Source organism: Melopsittacus undulatus, chromosome 1, assembly GCF_012275295.1.
Source record: "Melopsittacus undulatus isolate bMelUnd1 chromosome 1, bMelUnd1.mat.Z, whole genome shotgun sequence".
Taxonomy (NCBI): Eukaryota; Metazoa; Chordata; class Aves; order Psittaciformes; family Psittaculidae; genus Melopsittacus; species Melopsittacus undulatus.
Window position 1 is genome coordinate 75,429,932 of NC_047527.1, and position 27,544 is coordinate 75,457,475.

The 27,544-nt window shown below is 39.6% G+C and overlaps 1 protein-coding gene across 2 annotated transcripts in view; it reads left to right on the plus strand.

Moving 5' to 3' along the window:
• Positions 1-27,544, plus strand: part of TRIO (trio Rho guanine nucleotide exchange factor) — a 237,230-nt gene that overhangs the window by 66,206 nt on the left and 143,480 nt on the right. For both annotated transcript variants that reach the window (XM_034069302.1, XM_034069293.1), the window contains exons 2-7: positions 4,462-4,536; positions 9,628-9,742; positions 12,884-13,076; positions 13,729-14,241; positions 16,953-17,075; positions 27,262-27,453. In XM_034069302.1, the coding sequence (XP_033925193.1) occupies positions 4,462-4,536; positions 9,628-9,742; positions 12,884-13,076; positions 13,729-14,241; positions 16,953-17,075; positions 27,262-27,453 (1,211 nt within the window). The remainder of the gene's footprint in view (positions 1-4,461; positions 4,537-9,627; positions 9,743-12,883; positions 13,077-13,728; positions 14,242-16,952; positions 17,076-27,261; positions 27,454-27,544) is intronic.

The following is a 27,544-nucleotide window of genomic DNA, read 5'->3' on the forward strand; positions in this document are numbered from 1 at the left end:
TTCTGCTGTAAAGGTGACTTGTTTACCATATTTCAGTGTCCATGGGAAGTTTCAGCAAGTTGGGTAGCCAGGGGAGCACTAGAAGTAAAGGAATGCTCTGATTTCCAGGCAAAAGGTGGCCCTTATACTGCGTTACTCTTGTCCTCCAGGGCAGATGGACATGCAGCTCTGCAGCCAGGTCTTCACCCTGGGATTTGACATTTGCAGCCCAACTGAGAGGGGGCTCACCTGGCCATTTGGATAAAGGGCCTCCGAAACCACCTTGGGGCAACACCTGTACCCAGGAATGCTTCTTTTCATGGGTCTTTTAACCTGGATAAATTAATACATTGCAGCAAAATGTTAGTTTTGTACAGCAAGAGAAAAAGTGTTAGTACAGACAATGTAATTTCTAAAATTTGGCTTGGCTGATGGTGTCTTCTGACTCTGAAGTTGTGGGAGCAAAGAGAAGATGGTGTGTTTGTGCGAAAGACTTCTTTGTTTTCCAGTGCAGATATCTGTATAAAAAGTTTAGGTGGCTTTCTTTTGTTTCTTTCTTGTTTGCTTGTTTTAAAGATCTTTAGTCATGTGACAGAACATTTCAGTAACTACTCTGGAATAACAGACTTCTAGTAGAAGGCTGTGTATAACTCAGGGGTTTGTGCAATCCTGAAAGCTTCATGGGACAGGGGGAACCCTTCTTAAACTGAAATGGACTACTTAGTCAGGTGTTAATTAACCTACTGAAGTGGAATATTAAATAGCATAATGTGATGTTCTTTCCTCTTGACTGGTAGTTAGGAAAAAGTATCTGTATGATGTATGAGATAATAGAAGGGCATATGCTACCTATTAACAATGCAAAACTGTAAAATTAATGTTCCTTTAATAAATATTGAAAATACCAAGGGTGGTTCCCCTGGTTAAGACTAAATTGTCTTTAAAAGATACTAGTGTAGGATTTATTATTAACCCCTACAATTTTCAAATAAAAACGCTTGATTAGGTGACGTGGATAGTGAAAGGAGCAGCACACATGCACACACATCATGCTTTGAACAGAGAAGCGTGTGCGGTAGGAATGAAAGCCCACTTTAAGTCCGTGCTTGCAAAGTGCAGGCTTGGGTTGTGATCCTCCACGGAGCCCACCCCACCGGGAGCGGGTCTGCCACCGGCACCTCTGCTGGCTCCGTTGCTGCCGGCACGGTGGGTGCCGGGCTGCGGGCACTGCCGCAGCACCGCGGCGCAGGAGCTGCAGCCGGCCGGCCGGGAAAGGATGACATCACCCTCAGGAACATGTGATGCAGCCGGCTGGCGCGGAGGCTGGGAGCTGTGTAGGGAGAGATTGGTGCAGATATTTATGGCATTTCATTTGAGTGCGGCAAATGCCTTCCAATTTATTTATTTATTTTAATGAAATCCTCATAGTAGCAAATGTTCTGTGGTGGAAAGGCTTTAAAAAGGGAGGGGAGGACCCACCCCAAGCCCTTAAAACCTGCTTTATTGCTGCTTTTTCTTGTTGGAGCTCTGCTTCTTGCTGTATTCACCCTCTCTGCTCCCCAGCATTCTTTCATCAGTTGTAATCCCCACAGTCTTTTCAGTTAAGCTTTAACACTGCAGAACTGGAATGAAAATTGGCTGTTCAGAGCAACAGGAATATGATAATCCGAGGCAGTCAGCCTGAAGGATACGCAGATCCAGAACACGAGCCAAGCCCTAATGTATTTGCTAGGGTGTTTACCTTGAGCAGCCCCTTAATAGTCAAAGAAATGTTAGCTAAATATTTCTTGCTTTTTATATGCCACGGGCAAAGTAAAATGTGCAGCTACTGTGCATCATCTGAGGTGAAATAGTTTAAAGGCTTAGAAATCTGAGCAAGCAAGTTGTGGTAACACCAGTGTCTTGGGTAATTTTGTGCAAAAATAGACAGCAAAGAACAGCACTAGCTTCTGCATGCTTTTTAGGTGAGGAGAAAGTGTTTTTTACCTCTAAATTTACTGTAAAGAAAAGGAGTTGCCATGGTTGATATGAAAGCTGAGCATGCTAAATTGGCATTAAGCTTAGGGTGGCTCAAAGCATGTTAAAAGAAGTTTAACTCTGGAAATGTGCCTATATGCAGACAACTAAAGCCCAAGTATTTTAAGATGGAAAAAGGTATTTGCTGTCTTTTGAGATGAGTTCTTTAAGTCCATGGTTTTTGTGGAAGTCTTATTTTAAGCTTTAGCCCATACTAAATGAAAACTTAGTAGGAACAAAACTGTAGGCAGTTTAAGTAAAAGGTTGATAACCCATAGCCAGTACTCCAAAGGAAGAAATATAATACAAGGCATTCCTTTGAGCTATCTTAGACTCCTGTCTAAGAAATATCTGCATACCTCCACTGTTTTGTCAGTCTGGAGTTGCTGTGTAATTGTGTGGTGTTCAAGGCCAGATTGGACAGAGACTTGGATGATGTGGTTTAGTGGGAGGTGTCCCTGCCCATGGCAGGGGGGTTGGAACTGGATGATCTTAAGGTCCTTTCCAACCCTAACTATTCTATGATTCTATGAGTAGTTGATTTCTTTTGTTTGCTATCTGTGTGTTCTGAGACAATGTCCTGGGCAAACACTTCAGTTACAGTGAACTGGAGGCACGTATTGCTGACAGATACTTGTCTAAATGAATTTTTTAAAAATCCCTAGCCATGGATAATCCGCTGTCTTCCACAGGCAACCCCGTGTGCTGCTTCACAGTTTTCTCCTTTACAGAACTTCTACCACCGAAAGTAAACCTCTCACTGTAATTGTAGTGAACTTCCTTTTGCCACTACTAGACTTTGTGTTTTGAAGGCTTGTAGGATGTCTTCCCTCAGTTCTTCAGACTAAACAGTGTCGTTTGGTTTAGTCCTTTCTCATAGCTCATGATATATAAACGCATGGCCATCTTTGTCTCTTGAGTGTTCTGTTTTATCTGTCTTGGGTCTGTTTTGAAGGGTAGTGCCCATAACTAGATACTGTAGTGGCAGAGAAGTCTCAGTACTGCTGGCTGGAATAGAAAATCTGTGATGTAAGTCAAATATATAAATCTCGCTTATATTACTTGATGACACCTTGAGGTTTTAGCTGTGAAGTGCACAGCTGTTTTCTTAGAGCTCAGAGCCTGAGACAAAGGCATGTGAAACATCTGGGTATTTTTGAGGAGGAAGAGAAATGGTGGCCTCCCTGCTGGGCATCAGTGACAGCTTCTGCTGCCATCTTTAGAGGCACAGAGGAGGAACCATATATTCTAGATGAGACTGCCACTTATGCACAAGAGCTTGGTCTTGCAAGATTTCCCTGAAACTATAAATACTTAAGAAGCTTATTTTACCTTCTAAATAGCTCAAACTGTTGCTTTTAGGGAACACAGCTACTGTTTTGTAGCAAACTATTTTGGCTGTCTGATTTAAGAGCACTTCTGTTCTTCAACAGTGGTAGAGAAGTGAGCACTTCCCTCTTACCCCAGAAGAAGTACTGTGCTCAGAAATGAGATTTTAAAAAACCCAAACCCCACGTGAATCCAAAGAGAGTAGGAAGGACCATAGAATTAGTTGAAATGCTGGTACCTAACCATGCAGTTTTTGCAATATGAACAAGATGGGCCCAAAAGGGACTAATTTTGTATTGTACAGGTTAATATGGATTAATGTAAGGAATATAAAATGCTCCGTAAATCTCACTTATTAAGGAAAGCAGAAGTTTAGAATCTGGCCACGGAAATGTAATGGAAGTAGGGAGGAGGGGCAAACTGGTGGTGTGCCACTTTGCAACAATGACTGTAATCGCTCACGTTGGGGACCCTTTCAAACGCCATAAGTGTATAGAGTTAACATGACAAAATGTGCTCTCTGTTACAAAGTGCTGCTCTGGTCAGGCAACAGAAAGGACACAGCTAAGAGCTTTATCTCCCAATTCTGCTTACAAAAGTGATGTGAGGAAAGTTGCATGTAAATATTGTTGGGGATTTTTGTAGGTGTTTTTGTGCAGTGTTTTTTTGGGAGGCCTGGAAATTTTAGGGGGTTTTGGTTGTGTCTTGTTTTGTTGGCATTTGGGTTGGAGTTTTTTGACTGGTAATTGTTCTAAAGATACCTGCTGTTATTAGCTTGATACCGCTTGTCTCTGCTGGAACATAAAGTAAAAGCTGAATTAAAAGCGATAGAATGCAACAGGTAGTTTTTATTTACTGATTGAAAGGCTAATTCCAGTATCCTGTTTTCTGCTAAGGTTTTCTAACAGACCATGCAATTTGTCTTAAGCTAGTCAAAACAATGACTTATTCATTAATATATTTTAAAAGTTTAGTTTACTTTTTCTTCAACCTTTTATCATAAGATTACCTTGATTCTTGTAATCACAACATTCTGATTATATTCCAAAGGTAAATGTTTTACAATGCATTCATTAAATATAGAAGCTGGCCTTGCCTGAATTTCTGATTAATTATCTTGTCTTTTCCTTTCTTCAGGGTTTCGCAAAAATGATGAAATGAAGGCTATGGAAGTATTGCCAATTCTAAAGGAAAAAGTTGCATACCTTTCAGGTACAGTTATTTTCTTGTGTTGTGGAATGCATGAGTGTTGCTAGTAGCATGTAAAATGGTATTTTAAGTACTTTTAGATATCATTACAAATGTCATGGATGGCTAGAGTAGCACCTATTCCATTTGGCTATCCCAAACATAACATGAGCATTGTGAAAAGACATGTAATAAAGAAGATAAATATCTTGTTGAATGTAGAACATATTGCTTGTTGTTGTCCTGGTCAGGTCCTGTCCTCCCTCCATCTCCAACAATATTATTTAGAACAACATAGAACAATCTGCCATATTGTAGTCGTATTCCATCTCTTATTTCTGCTTTACAGAGATGGCTTTGTTTCTGGCCTATCTGAAGCACTGGGTAAATATCTCTGTTGCAAAAGTCAAAATTCATTGCATGTCTTTTAAAGCATATTTACTATCTTCATGGTGAAATGAATTACCATCTAGTTTTAGCTATCTCCAGCATATACCTTGAGGTGGGTTGCTTAATGAGGAATAACAGAGGATTTAAAAATGAAGTTTAGATGAATGAATATAGCAACATACTCTTTCTGAGTTACTTGCTAAATACCATAACTTGATGGAATGATGGCTTGAGGTGCTTATTCTTGTGAGCTGCATTTTTTTGTGACTTTCTGAAGTAAGTACTTCCAAATATATTGCGATTAAACACAATTCTCTTTGCCCTATTACTAGTGTCAGCTGATTTAGAGGACAGGCTCATATTTGAAAAGGTTTTTTTGTTAAATAATTTGTCAAGAACTCCAAAAATAAAGCTCTTATCTGTAAATATTAAAACATACAAAATAATCCCTGAAATTCCACTCCGTCGCTGTGCATAGATGCTGATGCTTGCAAGTACAGTATGTGGTTCACAGTACTTCATCCTGTCCACTCTGCTGAGTCAAGCAGAGATGAAAAGCAAAAAAAAAGATGTGTTTTTTTGTTTGGGTTTTTTAATTATTTTTGTTGTTTTGTTTGTTTTTTGTTTGTTTGTTTTTTTTAAAGGTCCTGACAGCTGTAATGAATGATATAATAGACTGACCAGAGCAAATTTCCCTGGTGGTATAGGAACTTATGCTTATGAATTGTAGTGCTGATGAAGGTTTGCCTTCATATAAGCATGAAGTATGAACAGAATCTTGGATGCATTTTTTTATTAAGTTAAAACTGAAGTCTGTTGAAGTACAGATGCTCTGACATCTCTACACATACTTATATGAGGAGGGCATTTTCTTGCAAGCTGCAATTATCTTGGTTTCATATGAGGAAACACGACTTGAAAAGTTGTCCTGCTTTTCAAACATCCCACTGTTTAACTTTACCAAAGCCCTCTGAAACTAGGTAAAAAGTTGCTGAAAAAACTGTGCTACTTGGCCTGTTGGATTTTGGTGCCATTTGGAGACCATTGACAAGACTGGTGTTAGTGATGTGCACTAGACAGAAATGATTCATGTTGGATGACTCATGTGAGTTGATCAGCTGTGCATGTGACACATCGTGGCATAAATAGAATATCTCAGAACTCTGGGGGGGTTGCAGAAAAAGAAAGGAGTAAAACTGGAAGCCTTACTAATGAAAGTAATAGCTTCATATGTTTTTGTTAAACCAGGACAAATAGGGGATTGTGTTGGATAAAGTATTGTCAGACAGGAAATTCCCACCTGATGCCTTAGATGTTGTTGCTTTTAACATTCCTGTTTGTGAATGACAAAGGAGTATCAGGAACAAAGGAAATGAGACTTATTTATTGAAAAAGACTTGAAAAAGCTTTCAGCATAGCTGATTAAAAAAATACAGGTCTTAGGGACTTATTTACTCAATATTTACAATTCTGGTATCTGATTTAAGACTGGAGAGTGAAATTCTTTTCACCAAAAATGAAGGCTGTGTTGATTTCTTCATTACTCCTCTAGACCTGCCCTGAAATTTGTGCAACAGACTTTGTCTCCAGTGTACAGGAATTTCAGTGTATGATCTATCAGAGGTTTAAGCACTGTAAGAGAATTAACCATTTAAGAATTGGTTTTGTCTGTGATGCATGTGGAACTGGGAGCCAGCTGAAGTGGCATCCAAAATGACATAAAGAATATGGGTTTCTTTCCTGTGCCATGTTTGAAAATCGCATGATACAGGAGTTGCTATGTGGAAAAGGCCTGGAGACTGATCTGAGGTGACCGCATGTAACAAGGCATTTGTTTGAAATACTTAGTGTTAAAGACAATTCAGATCATGCTTTTCCCTGCTACTGCTAGCTCCTGCTTTTTAGAGAAGAATTTCCACCCTGAGCTCTCAAACACTTGTTTCTGGGGGGTTGGAAACAGTAGCATTTACCTGTCAAAATATAAATCTTTAAGATCTGTAGCTGGTGACCTGAAGCACACTGAGGACAGGGTAAAGGGCTGCATCAGACTGTCAGCTAAGTTTGGTAGCTTAGGAGCCCATTGGTCGTTCTGGAGCTGAGCTGAGGCCTGGACTGTTGGAATCTCAGTGCTGTCTCTTGTGGCTTCTGCCTTCTTTCTATCCTGTCACTTGCTATGTATAAATAATCAAAGCTCTCTGCTTGGCAGTTGGGACAGGATGGTCAAGACCAGACTTGCCTCTCCACATTTAGAATGGGACAACTCTGTTGTTCTTATTCTCATGTCCCCCTTAAGAGGGTCATGAAAAATGACCCTCTTAAGAATATTAATAAGAATATTAATTTCTTTTATGTTTAGGTTTCTGGCATTTCAGCTTGATAGAAATGCTTTTGCCTCTTCTGAGTTTCATTTGGTGCCTCATGGGCAACATGTCCAGTGCAGAAAAATCCTTGGAGACCTTGACAGCTAGGCTTGATGTCTCAACCAAGCACACACAGACTGTGTTGAGGAGGATAGTGATGAATTTTTGGGTGCCTGGTTTTGTTTTTGGCCTTCCTTCCTTTCTTTTTGGCCTTTCCTTTCTTTTGGCCTTCCAAAAGCCTTTGCTTTTGGCCTTCCTTTCTAAAGGTTTTTGGTTTTGTTTGGTTTTGTGTTTGTTTTTTGTGGGGGTTGTTTGTTTTTTTTGTTTTTCTTTGTTTAGAAACACTGGTTTGCAATGAGAAATACTTCAGGACAGATGATACTGTTTTTCTGAGTTTCCATGGAACAGGAGAAAACAGTTACACATCTGTGGTTGAGAACATATATGGGAAATTTAACTTGTAAGAATGTGTCAGTATTATAATACAGGTGTTGATAAAGACAGCCTACTGACTTGAATTTAGCATTTAGTAATAGTAACATTTTGTGGTCACTGGAAGGTACTGGATATAAAATAGCATTTTACTGTTCAGCTGCACCAAGTGAAACAGTAGTGCAGTTGAAGGGTTCTGTGCAGTTTAACAAATGAGGCAAATACATTTAAGTAGGACTGCTCAAAGCCAGATTTTCTGCATTACATATTAAGTGGATTCAGAATTCCATGCATTAGTAACAAAATTAAAAACTATAACTGACAATTCAGAATCTGCACATCAGACCAGTATAAAAATTATAAATCAAATGCTTAAATAGCATCCATCTACTCATCTGGTATACCATTTGGTGTGAAATACTGTATGCCTGAAGTCTGTGCTACTAATGAAGTTAATGATAGAATCATTTAGGTTAGAAAAGACCTTTATCTTTTTAAAGATCTTTTTAAAAGATCATTGAGTCCAGTTGTTAACCCAGCATTGTCAAGTACACCCCTAACCCATGTCCCTAAGCACCACGGCCACACATCTTCTAAATACCTCCAGGGATGGTGACTCTACCACTTCACTGGGCAGCCTGTTTCAATGCTTGACAACCCTTTTGGTGAAGAAATTTGTGCTCATATTCTGCTGGTGACAACTGGCTCAGCCAGGTATTGATCACATGGCACTTCCTGCTTCCTTCCTTATTATTCCCTGTAAAACTGAGAGGATAGAATAGTGCTTATGCTCCTTTGACCACTCATCCTAAGGCCCTGAAGTCAGTCTTGATTGCCCTCAGACTTGGTGTTACAACTTCATTGCTGCCTAACTGGAAGATCAATAATGGGTAATAATCTGAGGGCTGTACCAGAGTATGAAGCTTTCTCCTCACATCTTTAACCTGAGCCCCAGGGAGAGGCAGCACACTTCCCTAGGAAGTGGGTCTGGTCTTCATAAGGGGCTTTCTGTTCCCTTCAGGAGGGAGTCTTCTATGACCATGACCTGTGCTTTTTTCTTTATGGTCCTCATTACTCTTCAGTTCCACTTACGAAGGCACATACCTATCATGCAAGAGCACCTGGGCAGGTGGGGCAGTCATAGAGGAGATGCACTCCCTGCTCTGGGCAGGAACTTGTCACCATTATCCCCTATCCCTTCAGTCAGGCAGAGAAAGGATGGGCAGTCCTCTATATTGTGCTTCCTGTCTGCCTGAGGGGCCTGCCCCAGGAGGTTAGGGTGCCATTACAGTAGTCTCTCTTGGGCTCCCTGATGCTCCTCAACCTTCTTCCCTCCTCCTGGAGCTCTCTCACAAAGCAGAGAAGCTCCTCTACCTAGGTGCGTGTTCCAGAGTTGTGCTCGCTGTTGCTGTGCTGGCATCAGAACAGGGTACAGCCTATAGCTGGATGCCTGGGTGGGAGCATGTTCTCAGTGGAGCTCTGTCTGGGCTGATGGGTTAGTTGTGGTGGGTGCTGGGTATTCTCTAAATTCTTGCCTACAAAGTAGTGTAACTTTGAATTTAATCTGTACAATTGCTGATTCAAAAGTTAAATACATAACAAAGCACCATTGCTGGAGATGTCACGCTGCCAGTCAAACTTGAATGTGACTATAATATCTAAGTGTAATGCTGTGCTAGTCTTTGTTTAGATTTTTATTTGACAGATACTTCTTCATTGTAGGAATTGTGACAATATGCTGATTGATACTCCCAAAATTCAATTTTAAGATGGTCTAAGTGACAGTGGTGGTATTTAACTTGATATCATTTCTTTAAGTGGATATTAATGATACAGTGTAGGACTTAGGTTTTCCAAAAGTGTTCTGAAGATTAGATTAGCAAACAAGAATGGTGGTATGCTGTGTGGTCTTTTAACATGTTCAATTTTTCAGGTGGCAGAGATAAGCGTGGAGGTCCCATTCTAACCTTTCCAGCTCGTAGTAATCATGATAGAATACGGCAAGAAGACCTTAGAAGACTAATTTCATACCTAGCCTGTATTCCTAGGTAAGTGATGGTCTGGTAAGCTCTGAAGCTATAAATAAAATAAATAGATTATGTTGCAATACATCCACAATCTAGAAGACTGAATCTGTTCAGTCTCTGTACTCAAGACTGCACATGCAACTCAAAGGCTTTCAGTACATTAACAATTCGAAACACGCTGATGATCATTCACAATATGTCTTTTATGGGGTGAGGTCAGCACAAGATTCCTAGCTGTTTTTTTATATTAGGTAGGTTATAGTGTCCTGATGCAGCACAAGAATAATCAGAAGAGATATGTGTAAAGTTGCTTTTACAAGTTTCAGATAAACCTGTGGAGAGATAGATCACTGAAAGTACTGATATCATTGTATTATCAACAGTTTAAGCCATGAATTACAATGTGCTATTTATTTTGCTGATTTATTTAAGTAAAATCCAGTGCTAGTGTGTGCGTATATATACACCCCTATATAAAATTATGTATTTTTTTTTCAAACAAGTGACATTTATATATATATATGTAAAAGTTTGTTCACACAGAGCTTTGTTCCTAGTAGTAAACAAAGGAGGGACAGGGACATAAATGGTTGTAAACCCCTTATTTTAAAATATGCCAACATTTGGTGGAGACTGGAGCAGTGCTGACTGTGCTTAAATTATGTTTGCCTGTGACCTCAAGGACACTCAGGCAAACCTCAGGGAGCAGTTTTCACTATAGTTGAAAAAAATCCCATGGACAGCATCCCTGAATGAAGTATCTCCTGTATTTTTGTGATGTGTTAATTTAGGCAGTCTCCTTTGCACCTGAGGTAATCAGGGTCAGTTTCAGATTGACAAAAGTGTTCTCATTAAAGTAACTTCTTGTTGATGGTGTGTGTAGCCATAAGAACAAATGTTGGTAATTATATTATTATAGTCTTTATTTTACTTTGAAGTGTAGGAGTGTATAGTACTTAGGCTTGAGATTTTTATTTCTAAAGTAATTTGACTTCACATTTGAATGTTTGAGATGTAAATAACAAATATGCCCAAGAGAGTTTTCTAGAGATAATCTCACAAAGTACAATGGTCCTCTGGCAAAAAGATGTATGTTAGTTTAGCATCAGTAGATTTAAAATGGAAAGAAAGCGCAGGTTTTATATCTCTGCAAGCATGGCAAAGCTTTTAGAATAAAGGGAGCTTTATTAAAAGCAAGACTTGTTTTCATACAAGTCATATTTTTGGGACTGATCATGCACATCTTGCTAATTAGGAAGGACCAACTGGTACAAATAGCCCTAAACATTTAGTCTGTTAATTGTTATGGTCAATAGCTACTGCAGTATTTTTACTCTACATGGCTGAAGATTCACAGGTATGAGTTGTTTGGCAAGAGATCTGAACACTTAAGGAGATTTCAGTCTCACAGCTTTATTAATTTAACAATTTATCTGATTTAAAAATACTGGTAAACTTAAGTCACCAGTGTTGAGTGGGCCAGGTATTAACATAGTTCAGGTTTACCTAACAGCTGACCTTGGCTGACTGAAGCCTCCTAGAACTTCTTTTGTGATCCTTGACCAAAAGGAATTCACCTTTTGTCAGATGATGGGGCCACAAGATGGGGTGACACATCTATATTGTACCACATGATGAGGGGCCAATCCACTTTCTATATCCCAGTAGATGTACGTATCTTGTGAACTAGTGGCAAGCAGTCCTCATTCAATGCTCAGTTTGCATGGTAGGATGGAGTGGGCTGAGCAGCACTCATGTAATAGCGTGCAGCCTTCAGTAATGAGTGTATCTTTAAAACAGTAGTTTTATCCTTTAATCTTGTGAGGCTGTTAGAAAACATTTTCACCATGGTAAGAAAATCTTATGTTGTAGTCTAAATGTATTCCAAGCTAGTCAGTGTATTTTTTGCTGCCATTCCTGTGGCAGGTGGGACAGCCAACATTTATCTTGATGAACTATATATTTTTTTTTTTTTTATTTAGAATGATGGTAATTTTTTGTTGTTTTGGGGTTTTCCATTTGTTTAGTTTTTTTTAAGCTTGAAATCTTCTTCTAAATAATCTGTATTATCACTTCTTTTGTAAGCTTTTCTGCTTTCCTATATCAGTCATAACTCATGTTTCTACAGTGTGGCCAATGAAATTGTGTAAAGTATGACAGTGAAGCTTCCTGCATCTTGGACACTCTGTAAACCTCACCACGTGAACTCCACAATTGCGTTTATATTAGTCACATCCCTGAAAATGACTCATGCACTCAAACAGTGGACATTCAATCCCTTTTGATAGTCCTTTGGCTATGATGCATTGGAATTACTTTCCATCTTAACAAAGTCACGTAGCAAATTCCACTGGAACAGAAGAAAAATTTCTGGTGTTGGTGGTGATTGCCACTTTTGATCAGCGGCAAGCACTAGGTGTGCTAAAGGTATTGATGAAAAGAAATTAAATCTGCCGTTCACAAAAAGTTGCCAGAGAATTTGGGTATAAGGTCTGTCGACTTTCGGACAGCAAAATTGAGCGCGAATTTGCAGTAATGGATTGATGCGGTTTTCTTCACAGCCATAAAATGCTTTCTTATCCATTAACCTTCCACAAATTGATCCTGTTACAGAAGAAATTGTCAGTAAAGGTTTTTTCTTCTCCACAGACTCTTTAACTATCAGATAGTAATGGACTATATTGGAGACAGTTTAAAAAAGTGGTAGGTAAGAACAGTATGCCATCTTCTATCTTTTAGAGGATCCCCTCAGTCATTAAAGGCATGAATATTGGTCATCAGTAAAATGAGTGGGTTCTGAAGAGTCAATTGTAAATGAATTATATGTTGCTGCTTCAGTAAATTGTGTTTAATGTGTAAGGTGAAGGAGAAACAAGACTGGAAGATGAATCGTTGTGAATATAAACAATGAAAATTAAAAAAGGAGACAAAGATTATCAAATCAGCAACAGGTGTGAAGCTATCACCCACATGGAATTTGGCAAGGGGAAGAGAGAAGCTTTCTGATGGGTACCTGAGATCTGTTGTATGTGTCAGCTAGTCAACAGTGAGACCGTAGGGTGTAGCTGAGAAGACCACATTTATTAGGGAGTGTGGTGCAGTCAAGTGCTGTGTTTGAAGTTGTGACACTTGCTTGATAACCTTTTCTTCTTTCTTCTGCAGTGAGGAAGTATGTAAACGAGGATTCACCGTCATTGTAGATATGCGCGGGTCAAAATGGGACTCCATAAAGCCTCTGCTGAAGATTTTACAGGAATCCTTTCCATGTTGTATTCATGTTGCACTGATAATCAAGCCAGACAATTTCTGGCAGAAACAGAGGACTAACTTTGGCAGCTCTAAGTTTGAGTTTGAGGTAATTTCCCCTATGGTATACAAAATTACATTTATTTCATGGTTTTACGTTTGCTCACTGCTAATCAGCGCCTTGAAAACTCTCAGCTAAATTATGTTGTAGGTGAGAGGAGAGGGGTACATTAGGCCAGTGATGCTAGAGAGAATGTGGTTTTCTTCATGTAATTAGGCTGGGTAGTTGTGCATGTTGTCATTTATATTCCTTTTTTGAGTGTGAAAAAGATGGAATTAGAGTTTTACCCCAATGGCATAAAGTTAGGTTTCATGTTTGTTGTCTTCGTTTGCACTATGGTAATTGTAACAGCATCCCGAGGAAAGCAGCCAACTGAACCTTGCTGTTATCTTCCTGCTGTTTTACAATACACAAAGTCAAAACTTACTAAGAACAAAAGTCAAAAGAGTGATGCTGTTTTCTCCTTAAGTGTATTGATGTAAGAAAGAAAGAAAATATTTCTCTAATTTGGGGAAATACCTGCAAGACATGAGGCTGGTCATAATTAATACTTCAGAAGAAGTCTATGAGAGAAGTTATCGCGTGAACTTCAGGAGCAAAATTATCAACTCTTTATAAGAGTAAAACAGAAACTTGAAATAAAATTTTATATTGATTTCAGTAACAGCATATTTTTCAAACTTTCATTTTTATTTTTTAGACAAATATGGTGTCTCTGGAAGGCCTTACCAAAGTAGTTGATCCTTCTCAGCTAACCCCAGAATTTGATGGCTGTTTGGAGTACAACCATGAGGAGTGGATAGAAATCAGAGTTGCCTTTGAGGACTATATTAGCAATGCAACCCATATGCTGTCCAGACTGGAGGAACTACAAGATATACTGTCAAAAAAGGAAATGCCTCAGGACCTGGAAGGTGCTCGCAATATGATAGAGGAGCATTCACAATTAAAAAAGAAAGTCATTAAGGCCCCTATTGAGGACCTTGATGTGGAAGGACAAAAGCTGCTCCAGCGGATACAGAGCAGTGACAGCTTTCCCAAAAAGAACTCTGGGTCAGGGAATGCAGACTTACAGAACCTTTTACCCAAAGTATCCACTATGCTGGACAGGCTGCACTCAACACGGCAGCATCTGCATCAGATGTGGCATGTGCGGAAATTGAAATTGGACCAATGTTTTCAGCTCAGGCTGTTTGAGCAGGATGCTGAAAAGGTAAGGAATTGGGGGAGGGGAGTATAAATGGACATTGCTTGATGGACTTGAAAGATGTACCAAGGATAACTACAAATAGTAATTTTTATCTGTGATTACTGACCTTTTAAATGAGAAATAAAGGATTTCTTGACTGAGAAGTGACTGTTAGTCTTCTGGAGCAAAGGGGATGAAGTAATAATTCTAAGCTGTGAAGAACACCATTCTTGACATAGAAAATTTTAAGTGGTCAAGCTTTTTCTTTGGTAAGATTTTGTTACTGACAGGTACTTCTGCATGTATCCAGTGTAGATGAATACTATATTGCCTTATAAATATAGATGACTAAGGATAACATTGGTCTCCTTTTGAGTAACCCTTGGGATTTGAGTGACAGGCAGTTGACAAAGTCTGAAGAGGCTGACATAGGAAACTCCTTCATTGATGAAGGATTTGAAGTCCCAGGCTAAAAACTGATAGATCTCTTTTGACAGTGCATATGTCATTAACAGGGGATTGAGTGATCTCAGAATGTTTTGGGCTAACCTGTCCCTTCACATAAGAAAGCCCTTGACTGTCATTGAATTTGAAGAGGAAATGTGGAAGGCAGTGCACTTATAGATGAGCTCAAATAAGAACTATTTGCATGTAGAATGTTTTTACAATCACATTATTAACTTGTTACCATGGAACAAATAGCTTTAAGGAAGGGTGGGGAGACTTTCTCTGGGAGAAGAAGTAGCTGGACTATGCAGAGAAGTGATAAGTATGGTCTTTGCCAGATTTCTCTGTGCTTTATGTAAGAATGTTTGAACTGCATGAGACCAAAGGTCTGTGTTAAACCAGTATCCTGCTCTCCAGCAGTGCTCATAAGCAGATACATGGGGAAGAGTAAAAGCAGAGTACACATATTATACTGCTTTATCTTTCTTCTTCCTGTCTTTTCATCCCTGTTCTTTCCCTTACCCTTACCATTTCTGCTCAGGGACTTTCTTTACAGGACTGTCAATGTTTTCTGCTGTGTTAAAAAAGAAACAATTTTTTAAAGTAAGTGTTTACTGAAGGGGTATAGCTGAAAATAGTAGGGGTGTGTAAAGAGTTGAAAAAAATCTGCTCAAGTGAATTTAGAGTTAGAAATAATTTAGAAAATGACAAGATGTTGCTCTTTCAGGCCCAAAATGCTTTTTAGCAACCTTCCAACCACTTATTTACAGTATTTATTCTTCATTGCAGCATGAACAAAAAATATTTTGATGGTGCTTACATTGTATTTAAAGCTGTGTTCTTCATTTACTCACCTAAAAGTTGTCTGCATAACTTAGACTGACTCTTTTTTTTTGGGGGGGGGAAGAAGTTATTAGGTGGGAGAAATAAACATGGTCATTTTGGAGGACTTTCACAACTCTGCCCAAAAAGTCTGAGATGGTTCATAGAATCAGCTAGGTTGGAAAAGACCATTACCCCAGGACTGCCAAGACCACCACTAAACTATATCACTGAAGGCTCTCGTAGTTCAGGAGACAGGCAAAAAAGGGGAAAGGTGGAAGGGAATCTGACTGGAATTGTCATGTAAGAAACAAAAGGCAGTAAAGTCAGACTACCTAGAGAAATATGGACATGAGTAGGACCAGTTATCTGTCTTGAATAATGTTTTAACACATTTTCACTGCAGTCTAGATAAGAAATTGATAATTTTAGGAGTATGTGATGAGTTGTCTCAGTTGTCCTGAAATATTGAAACTTTATTCGGCTTACAGTTCCTACCATATTGTGTTCTACTTGTAATTTGATCTGTCATGTACCTGGGTGGAATAATGGATTCAATAATGCTGCTCTGTTAGCCAGCATACTTTAAAAAAATCTTTAAATGAGAGCTTACTGCTACCATTTTTCCTGAACAATCTTTCTCAGATTATCCAGAGAATAGGAGGGTCTTTGGAACTGAGATACAGAAAGATTTCAAGACCATTGTGAAGGCTGTGGGGAGGTTGTGTTAAACGTAGACTTCTGTGTCACTCGGTCTTCAAAAACTTTTGTCTTCCAGTGCTCCTGTTAACATACTTGTGTGCCTCTCTTGTTTGTCATTGTCAGATAACGTCTTTTCTAAAGTTTGTTTGAATATTAAGTTACTTTTCACTTAATCTCAAATCTGTCTGGAAGAAGGTAATGTGTAACTGTGCTCAAGTATAGTTTTTGAAACTTGTACAGCAGTAGAAAAGCTGTTATCAAACCTGCTGTAAAGCTATGAACTAAAAATACTAAGTTTGCTGCTGAAATACTTGATCAGCAAGAATGAATTTATATTTAATTTCTATGAGTTGCCATTTCCATTGTAAATTACTAAGCTGCTGACATCAAGAAATGCTGACACTAGAGAACATATAAGCTTGGTAACTCAGGGCTGTGCTCCAAGCCTGTTTGTTTACTATGACTTCTTTGTAGTAATGAAGTTTATGGCTTTATGATTATGAATTTAGTGTAGCTTGTTGAGATAAACACCTATATTAAAGACTTAACAGCCTCAGATGTTTGGTCAGAACAGATTTCAGCAATGATGTGGTTAAAATATAACTTCCAATAGAAAGAATACTGTGTTTGTTTTCATGGCCTTAGACTCTTTCTGTCTTAGGTGTTCACAGTCTTCTCACATTGTCTATGATTTTTATCATAACAAATTAGTGATTTATTCATCCTCTCCCCTGCCCCCCACCCCCCTTAATATTTTGTTGTAGATGTTTGACTGGATTACACACAACAAAGGTCTGTTCCTGAACAGCTACACTGAGATCGGAACCAGTCATCCCCACGCAATGGAGCTTCAGACACAGCACAATCACTTTGCCATGAACTGTATGGTAAGAAACGCCTCACTTCACAGCATTGACGTGTTGCCTATTTGCTCTATGTTAAGGTTGAATTCATAAATTGTTCACTTAAGTAGTTCCTTCTATTACAAGTAGTGCAAATTTGTATTTGAGCAGATTATAAAACACACAGGAGGAGAATAAATAGTAGCCAAGTACAGGAGTACTGTGAGCAAGCAGCAAAATAATTCTGACAGCTGGAGATACTCAACACAACCTCAGCAACTCTGTTATGTGTCCCGACTTCTAGAAACTGGGATGTGTATTTAAGTACTGCTTTGAGTCTTGTAGGAAATTTCAGAGAATTGTATGTAATATGGAATTTTAGCACTCCATATGGAAAGAAATAGCTCTCGGGATCTTCTGAAGAGATTGCAGCTTGTACAGAAAGTTCTGAGTAGTGATCGACAGCTGAGTTTGGTCTAATAGTTTTTCATAGTTTTAGGAAGACACACTTCTCATTTTTGCCACAGTCGAATAGAGCTAAAACAAACATTTTTTTTGTGAAATATCATCTTAGTGTGAGCTGTAAGTAGGTTGCAATTAAAAAATTTGGATTTTAACTGGCAGTGGAAGCCACTTATTTTCAGTTTCATGAATTCCTGTTTGAACATGGGGAATAAATTCTCAAGTACATTTTAGGTCCTTTTCAATAGGAGGGTTGAAGGTGTTCAAATAACTTTGGGAGTCTGGGCCTAAATCCAGTCCCTGGCTGTCAGCTCAATGAAGGAAGAACACTACCAGTCTTGTTAGAAATTAACGTCCTTGGCAGTACAAAGATGGGAATTGAATTAAAGTATGGTCAAAACAATCAACTCTTGCAAGAGGGTATATTTGTAGGATAGAACTGTTAATTGTGGAAAGAGAGAGTGGCAAAGTAATCTTACCTAGGTTACATATCTTGCTGAACTAATGGAAGGACAAGTAAGGCAGCTAGAATTAGGGCAATAGGAAACACAAGTTCTTTTTCTTTTCACATTTTCTTATTTTGCAACTCAGCTGTGTTTGAAGAAGTTTAAAAGAAAACCATTATGAACCTTTTGAAAAGAGTAAAACAAATGTTGGGGAAGAGTGTAATGAAGTTACATAGCATAATATGTGAAGGTAGCTTTGCCCATTAGAAAGTTATAGCTGCCTTCCCTTCACAGGTGTGAGGAGCTGATCCTTTATGGAGTACCTTGTTGTTATTGCTCATTGCTCTGCATGTGAAGCAGAGCAGACAAACTCACAGAAGGACAGTAGATGTCATTGACATGACTTTTGGAACTTAGAATTTTGGATAGCCTCCCAGGCAATTCTTGGGCTTCTGTTCTAAAGGTTAAATTCTTCTTCTGTCAGCCTGTCCTGGTATTAGTTACTGTTGTCCTCTTTTCTTCAAACTGAATGACTATTTCTGCCCCCCTCCCGTCTTGCCTTCTCCATACTTCCCATACTGTTCAGATGCTATCAACAGTAGGAAGCACTTGAGCAATGTAGCATAACCCCTCCTGGTCTGTTTTGGCTCTTTTTGCTGTTAATCTCTGTTTTGCCTGTAATAGTCAAAGGCATTAATTACAGAGGACTTTTTCTCAGCCTGTGTAATGCTTTCCTGAAGTATGCAAGGAGCAGCTTAAATTGGGCAAATTAAGCAGTCCAAGTATTCAAAAGGAAAAAAACAAGCTTCAGTTTTTCAATGTGTTTCTGTAGCATAGTCCCTCCAAACAGTGGTTCCTTGGCAGAGGATATGAAAATATAAATTCAAATGATCAGTTACAGAATGGTTTGGGTTGGAAGGGACATTAGAGATCATCCAGCTCCAACCCTCTCCCATGGGCAGGGACACCTTCCACTAGACCAGGTTGCTCAAAGCCCCATCCAAACTGGCCTTGAAGACTTCCAGGGATGGTGCAGCCAAAGCTTCTTCGGGCAGCCTGGGCAGTGTCTCACCACCCTCACAGTTAGAATTTTTTCCTAATACCTAATCTAAATGTACCCTTGTTCAGCTTAGAGCCATTCCCTCTTGTCCTGTCTCTACAGGCCCTTGTAAAACAAACAAACCAACCAACCAAACCAAACCAAAAAACAACAAAAACCCCACCCCAAACAAACAAAAAACCTCACAAAACAAACAAACAAAACCTGCCAAAACCAAACCCACCCAAAAACCGAACCCTGATTTTGATTTAAGCAGTGTTCAGGTTTTCTAGGTTTTATCTGGTTAAATGGCAAAAGCTTCACTTGTAGGTTAGGGGTAAAGATTAAGCTGAATATGACGTTAAAAAATGATATGAACCGATTTGAATTTTGACAGGCCTTACTTTTCATTAGCTTTTAAATGGAAAAATGTCAAGCAGACTTAACTTTTGCATTTTCAGCTTCTCCCTGACTTCACTTACACTCTGTGCTTACGCTAGTATTTATTCATTGTTCCTGTCACTGTAACTCTTCAGTAATCAGAGTTGATTTAAGAACTCTTATGTGAATGCTGTAACACTAGAGATGGAATTTAACTTTTAACCCAACTACAACCATGCAGATTTATTCAATGGGATGGGGTAGAGGAGGGAATGGCAGCAACTATATGTAAAGGTTTATTGTATGTAGGAAATTTTGAAAGCTTTTTGTTCTGGCCTTCATTGGACTCTAATAGATCTTGCTTTCTAGGTAGTTTCCTTAGGCTCACTTTAGGTGGGGAAAGGCTGTTTGAAGGATAAATGCTGCCCAAGTAGCTAAATGCAACCTCTTTCGCTTCCTCACAGCTTAACTAAAGTTGCAGCTGCTTTTCCCAGCTCATTGTGGTGCTGCAGGGCATGTGCTCCCTTCACAGCAGGTGCTACCCTCTGTCAATAGCTGGCTGTCCCATCTCCCCTTCCTTCCCAAGTAGCAGCTTAGCTTTCTGAAAGGTGCAGGAGGGCAATGTCTGCAGCTGCTTGTGTCAAACTGGGGTGAGAAAGTGACGGCCTTTGGGTGAGATGCCAAAGTTTTAATCCAGTCTTCTAGCCTAAAATGAGCCACCTGGATGTAAACTGTTGTGAAAGCTACTTAGTTCCTGTCATGAGCAGGAGCTCATTACATCAAGGACAAAGAGAATTTGCTGAATGTGTCGTGTTTTCCTTGTTATGGCTTTCCCATATTTTTAGAATCTAATTTTCGGTATTACAGCACAAACTAGTCGAAAGTTTAAGCCAAATGTTGTAAAACAAAGGTGAAGAATACATCTGGGGAGGAGATTTAACTGTACTTTCAGCAGTTTCATTAGCACGCGGTATGTCTAGGAATCTTGTGTATTCAGTATGTGATAGGCTCATGTGGTAGCACTTGAAAGTAACAGGAATAAGTTCATGAAAGTCTTATGTTTAATCACAAACTGGTTCTGATTGGAATGCAACTGTCCCAGAGAAAAGCTAGATAGGTGCAGTGATGTGCATTGAATATGGGCATACGTGTGGTTGCCATTGCTTAACACACAGATTGATGTGGCTAAAAAGACTGTAAGATAGTTCACACATGCAGCTGTGTGTGACCTGCTTTTTCTGAATTTAAAAGGCTGTGCAGTGATAAATGTCAACACTGTGTCCTTATAGGGTAAGTAGATCCCATGTTCCCTAGCTGTGGTGAAAAATAAACTAACAATGATTCTCTAAAGATGAGGATGGATTTTCAGTATAATTTAAAAGGCCTGTGTTCAGCAACAGCAAATTGCTGTTGTCAAGTCCTGAGATTTATTTGGGTTGAGCAATACTCAGTTTCAGTTTGAAGTTCCTCTTTGTATGACTAAACCAGTGCTTCACTTCTCAAAACAAGTGTTTAGTACCTTTTAAGGGAGAAACTTGCAAATAAGGCATCACAGGAGTTGCAAATACAAAAGTTATCTCTCAAGTTTTTGAACTGCAAAAACAAAGCACCCATGACTATACAACTAATCAGTCTTGTATGCAAGAGTGGGAGAGACTGATTCTGTGTTTGATCACTCTTTTTACTGCCATTTTCCACACACCTGCTGGGACACAAGGGAAACAAAAGCATTTTAAATATATATGTTTTTGTAATCACATACAGTTGTTGTTTGAGATAGACTTAAGCACCATGTGAATTTTAGACTGCCCTGGGTCTTCTGAGACCTCAGCCAATGAGAGCAGGACCACAGGCTGTGGATTGTGTAGTCTTCCCCTCATCGCATTGAAGTGCAGATTTTCACAGAAGATTGTGGTGAACGGTGAACAGCAGTAAGCTAGCTTACTACTATGGGGAGACATGTTTGTTTTGTGGGGTTTTGTGTTGTCTGTTGCTGTTTGGCTGTTTTGGTTTTGTTAAACTAATAGATCACTCAGGTAGGGCTTTCAGTAAAAATAAATAAAAAACAGTTAAGCGGTAAAATCCATCAACTGTCCAACCATCCCTAATAGACGAGGGGAATAGGCACAGGGCAGTGGAATAGGTAAAAGGTATACAGTCAAGTTTTTGGTACTTCTGAATAACCATAGTTCAAGCAAATCATGGATTTGTGATGTTCTTGAAGTTCAGGGAATGCACAGCTGGTGATCCTAGTCAGGCTAGGAGGATGTTTAATCGTAGGGAATCCACAAGGGAATCTTTAGACATAATGTCTGGATGCTACCAACCTGAGAAAAGACTGAAAAGGCAAAATGAGTTCAGGCTATTTTCAGCTTATAAGGAGCACTCCAATGTCAACAAGATGAAATAGACTATGTGCAACCCATAAGAAGGAAGAAGCAAATAAACATATTTTAAAAACCAGTCAGCTGGTGTTAATACAGCAACGATGTTCATGTCAATCGATCATGAACTAAAGGAATAGACAATGGTGTTACTGCAAAGAAGCAAATCTTAATTCACTCTTGATATTTATTGGGGGTGCCGAAATTAAGATCGGTAAAGAAATAGCTCTTACTGAGTTGGTCTTACTGGAGAACTGAGTCTGGTTTAGAGCCCCGTGCTTAATGTTGTAAGGGGGAACATTCAGTTGAAAATTATGTGGCTGTGAGGAGAGGTTGAAGGCATAGGCAATTCACTCTAACTTGTTCCATTGCTGATAGGTATGGTTAAATAGATACCTGAGAATCTTTTGACGATCCTTATAGACAAAGGATGGGTTGAACACATTCCTTAATTGTAGTCTGGATGTTGCTGAGGTTTGGTTGGCTGTTTTGAGTTTGGTTGGTTGTTTGTTTCCAAGAGAAGAAATCAAGTCATACCTGCAGCCCTCATCTTTGAAGTTTGGATTCCTGACCAGAGAGCTTCACTGCTGCTGCAGAAGTTAGAAGAGATGTTAGAAAACATTTAAAATTTTTAAAGCAGGTGTTTTTCATGCATTAATGCTACACCTTGTCTTGGATGGCCGCTTGTGTGTGAAGTGGCAGATGATTTGAAACTTCCATTGCTAAAATATTTCCATCATGAAGGAATAGTTCAAGCTTACTACAGTCTATATAGAGGTGCCAGTTATGACACTTACGGACCATGTCACTGAGGAGCTTGTTTTTTAACGCTGAATGCTTAATAGTCTCTGTGTCAGACAGCTACTGTTAGAAATCTTAGAACTAAAAACCCATTTCCTAAATGGGTTTGGGAAAACCAGGGCACCTGCCAGCTTTATTTTGTATTGAGTGTGACGGAAGTTCAGTTAAGTTGTCAGGCTGTCACCTGTGTACTTGCCTTTCAGGCACATACCAAAGAATGACAGAGTGCACTACAGCTTGGTTTAGACTAGTAATCTGTGTTGCCTTACAGGGTAATACTTTTTTATATGTACACTCCTTTGAGGAGGGAGCACTAAGTACATTTGTGTACTTCCTATATGTATTGTAATGTTCCCTTTTTAGTTTTGTTACAATAGTCACATGTAACATAATGAAAGGTATGCAGTATCACTTTAGCCTTTCACTTTTTATATGGCTGATAGACATTCTGAAGCTCGGTATTTCGTGCAGATTCACATGATGAAAATGAGGTGGCTAAATAAGTCTTTAAAAGTTATTACCTGATGGCTGTTGCTGCTTTAACTGAAACCAGGATGTAAATCCATGCAATGAATGAGATGTCAGACCCTGGGAAATGCGCACCAGCTTGCTTGGAACAGAGCTTCTCAAGCAGTGCAAAAAATATGCATTTGTCATATAATAATGGCAGTGGATCTGCCTGTCCTTTTAGAAAATTGAACAAATTTGTTAAGCTTTAAGGATCAGTTAAGGACAATGCAATCATAGTGAGCTCCTATTTGAGATTTTTTTTCCCCTCTTGTTTCCCTCGGGTTATTAAATCTGTCTCTTTTGGGTCATTGCATTCTAAAATACTGAAAGTTAAACTTTATTAGATATATCACGTAATAATGAATGTGATAATGGAGGGGAAAAAAAGGTTGTGATTATTATAAGGTGTTTTTGAGGAACATGGTATATGTATTGTGGAAAGTGTTCAGCATATTAATTGATATTCGTATTGCTACAGGGGCTATTCATCCACTCTTATGAAGCCAGATTGCCAGGGGAAAATGAATACATTTTAACCACAGCTCAGGTTTGATTTGCTTGACTTCACATTTATGGTGCCCTGCCCTTCATATCTAACTGATGTTCCAGAATTTCCAAAACTCCTTTGTTATGATATACCAACAGATCAAATGGTAGTCTAAAATAGCCTTTATTCTTTTCTGTTTTGATGCTTGCTTTTTCACACCATTGTCAAGTCCGTGTAATGGCTTTCTGAATTCATTTAGAAGTCTTGCATTTATGCTACGTACACTTTGATAGGCCTAAACGCTTTCCAGTCTTAAAATTTGTTGGAAATAGCAGTTTGTTCTCTTCCAGTAATTCATCTGTGCTTAAAAGGAGGGCATAGATGTGTGAGATAACCTAAAAAATTTAAAAGTAATATTATGCAGGAAGGAAGAACAGCCAACATGACATGGATGTGTTCAGTTTATTAAGTGGATCAGCTGAGGTGTAGGCTGTGTCAGGAATGCTCCTGCATGCGTACAGTTATAATTAATAGATACCTGTGCCAATTACCGCTCAGATGAGTCAGCACAGTGAAGCCTGGAGGAACTGCAACACTTGTGCCAGCTAGTCAGTATCAGGCTCTGGGCAGTGGCTTGATGCCAACAGGTAATCGTTCCACCTCAGATGCTCAGCATCTGTGCAGTGTTCAGTGTCCACATGCCAGCATTCTTCCCTGACCGTTAGGGGTATATTCGATTTTGACATAGGCTGCCTGTCACATCTCTTAGCAGTAATGGAACCACAGAGTTTTCCAGCAACTTCAGGTCTTGTTCTTCTGCCCCCTGTTAATCTGTGGCCTTCACTGAGGCTTACTGTGATCAGTTCTGTCCTCCCTGGCTCACTAGAGCCAATTCCTCAACCTTTGATCAGGGAAGGTTGACAGATAGCTAACTGCTGTGTGGTATTTCCTGCATGCTGGCATTCCAGAAAGCACTGTGTGGACAAGGGAAAAAAGTATTTCACTGCAGAATGTTGAGATTTTAATGGTGTTTGTTGTTTTCTTCCCAGCCATTCTGTGTGATAGTGTTTAGCAGTTTGGCTCCACATGTAAATTTTAAGGATATAGGCAAGAATGAGTGCAGCTAACAGGAGTAGCCAATGGATGCAGCAGTTTGTGCTGCATTTCATGCAGCAAGGGCCCACAACTCTGCTCATAATAGCATCCATGTCTTCAGCAGTGGTGGTGATGCGCCACAGGGCACAGTTCTCAGTGCTGGACTGACCGACTGTACCTGTAACATAAGTCTCAGCCTAGAGGGAGCTCCAGAAAGAAGACACAGCTCTTCTGGGGCTGCAGGGAATGTCTGTGGCCTCTTCCCAGTGCTTGAGCAGTGGGAGGTGGTTTCCTTGCCCACAGGAGGTGTGCGGTTATTAAGGATCTGTGTCATCAAGTAAAGGAGCTGCAGGAGGAGGTCAGCAGTCTGCGCATCATCAGAGATAATGAGAAGGAGATTGATCAGATCTTTTCGAGCACTGCAGCTTCAAGAGCCCAAACTACCAACTATACTGAATAGAGAAGGGTGAGGCAGAGTCTCTGCCTGTCTGTTTGGGAAGTGGAGACTCCCATGGTGATGAAGGTTGAAAGATAATGACATCTGGCACTAGTAGGAACATTTCTGCATCACTTGAAGATTTGCAGCTACTGAATAGGTTCACTGACCTCATGGCTGATGAGGAGCTGGGAGCTGTCATATAAAGCATCTGTGATATCTGAGTCTGGGCTACACAGGAGCACCAAAAGGAAGAGGCGAGTGATAATGGGTGACTCCCTTCTGCCAACCTGAGTGATTCTCTGTGGAAGTTTGCTCCTTGCTGGGGGTTCAGATCTGGGACATTGTGAAGATTGCCAAAGCTTGTCCAGACCTCAGACTATTGTCCCCTGCTGCTCTTCCATGTAGGCCCCAGCAGTACTGCTAAGGGTGATCTGGAAAACCTCAAGCGTGAGTACATGACTCCAGAGGCAGTGGTCAAGGGCATGAGAGTCCAGGTGGTTTTCTTCTCAATCCTGTTGGTCAGAGGGTAGATGGATCATGCAGGTCAACAACTGTTTACATAGCTGATGTTGGCAACAGGCCTTTGGTTTCTGCATCCGTGGGACTGTCTCTGAGGATCAAGGATTACTGTTTGACTAAGTCAGGCAAAAGTGCTTTTGCCAGCAGGCCAGACAACCTGGTAAGAAGACCTTTAGGTTAAGGATGATGGAGAGAGAGAAGAGGACCAACATTCAAGTGTGAAGGGGTAGACTGGGTTGGTCTGAGACTAAAGCCAAAACACAGCAATGTACCAGCTACTAGGAAGAAAAATAACTGTTGCAGCTGAAACTAGGACAGTTGGCAAGTAAAGGGTCTGCTGTGATGTGAACAAAAAGAACATTGTAGTCCAAAACAGGGCTAAACTGGGGTTGCTGCATGCATACATGCACAAATTAGAATGTGCCTACAGGACAGCATTATGTGGAATGCTCTCATTCTCTGTCTGAGAAGTCACCATGCTGCTTCTTTAAAGCACCTGAGTGGCATGCTTGTGTTGTACAAGGAGAGGCTGAGAGAGTTGAGACTGGTCACCCTGGATAAAGGAAGGCTTAGAAGGATCTTACATAAAAATGTAAATATCTAAGGGGAAAGAGTAAAGAAGACAGAACCAGACTTTTCTCCATGGAATTCAGAAACAGAACAAGAGGTAAATTGGCACAAGTGGAAATACAAGAAATTCCATTTAAACCTAAGAAACACTGGAACATATTGCACAGAGAGATTGTGATCTCTTCATCCTTGGAGATTCTCAAAGCCCCACTGGACATGACCCTCAGCAACCTGCTCTGATTGAATCTACTTTGAGCAGGGCACGTAGACTACATGATCTTCAATCTCAACAATCCTGTGATTCTAAGAAGTTCATTCTAGGTGCATGAGAGTCAGTCCAATTGAAAGAAGTTTCAGTTTAGCATTATATACATGTAACATGGAGAAACTGCCTTGTGGTGGTGAAGTTGTTCTTGTTCCTGGCTTTGCAGGAAGCAGAAACTCTTGACTGAAAATTAGAGTGACTAAGAGCCATCAGTGAGTAATCCCAATATGACAGAATCTTTCTAATCTTTGACCTTATTTGTCTAGTTTCAGTGCTAGCTCTGAGGCAATATAATGGCAGGACAATGAAAAAAGCTGTTAAACTTCTTAGAGCTCAGAGTGCTGTATTTTGTTACTTAAAAAGTAAAAATGCTCTCAGAGCTTATGTAAAGATTGGTAGAGTGATGTTGCACGCATGTATACCATGGATAGATTAAATGTTTACTAATTATACTTCGATTTTCCTAATTTGTGTGTGTCTGAATGTCTTGACTTGAGCATCTGTAGACATTCCTGTTGAAACCGTTACAAAATAGGATTAGCTTTTCCTTTCCAATGTAATAGTGGGTCTTCATATAACATATTGTTTAAGCCGACCACTAACATCAATTAGCTTGAGACTCTTGTCATTTCAGGTTGTCCTTTTCCCTTGTCAATAATACAGATAGGATAATACATTATATGCTTAGATTCCAAAGGTAGCTATGCACAGACCTCGCTAATAAACCCAGTCTATAAGCAGTACTGTAATAAACAAGAGTTTACTAAAAGTATATCTCTGTATTTAAGTGGTCTGTTAACTTCCACTAATTTTTCCCTCCTTCTTCTCCATAGAATGTGTATGTAAACATAAACCGCATCATGTCAGTAGCAAATCGCCTGGTCGAGTCTGGCCATTATGCTTCACAGCAGATAAAACAGATTGCTAGTCAGCTGGAGCAAGAGTGGAAGGCGTTTGCTGCAGCCTTGGACGAACGTAGCACGTTACTGGATATGTCCTCCATCTTCCATCAGAAAGCTGAACAGGTTAGTGAACAAAAGTTTCTGTGTTGGAATGATGGATTGTACTGTTTGCTATTGATCTAAATAGAAGTACAAGAGAGTGATAGAAAAGGTT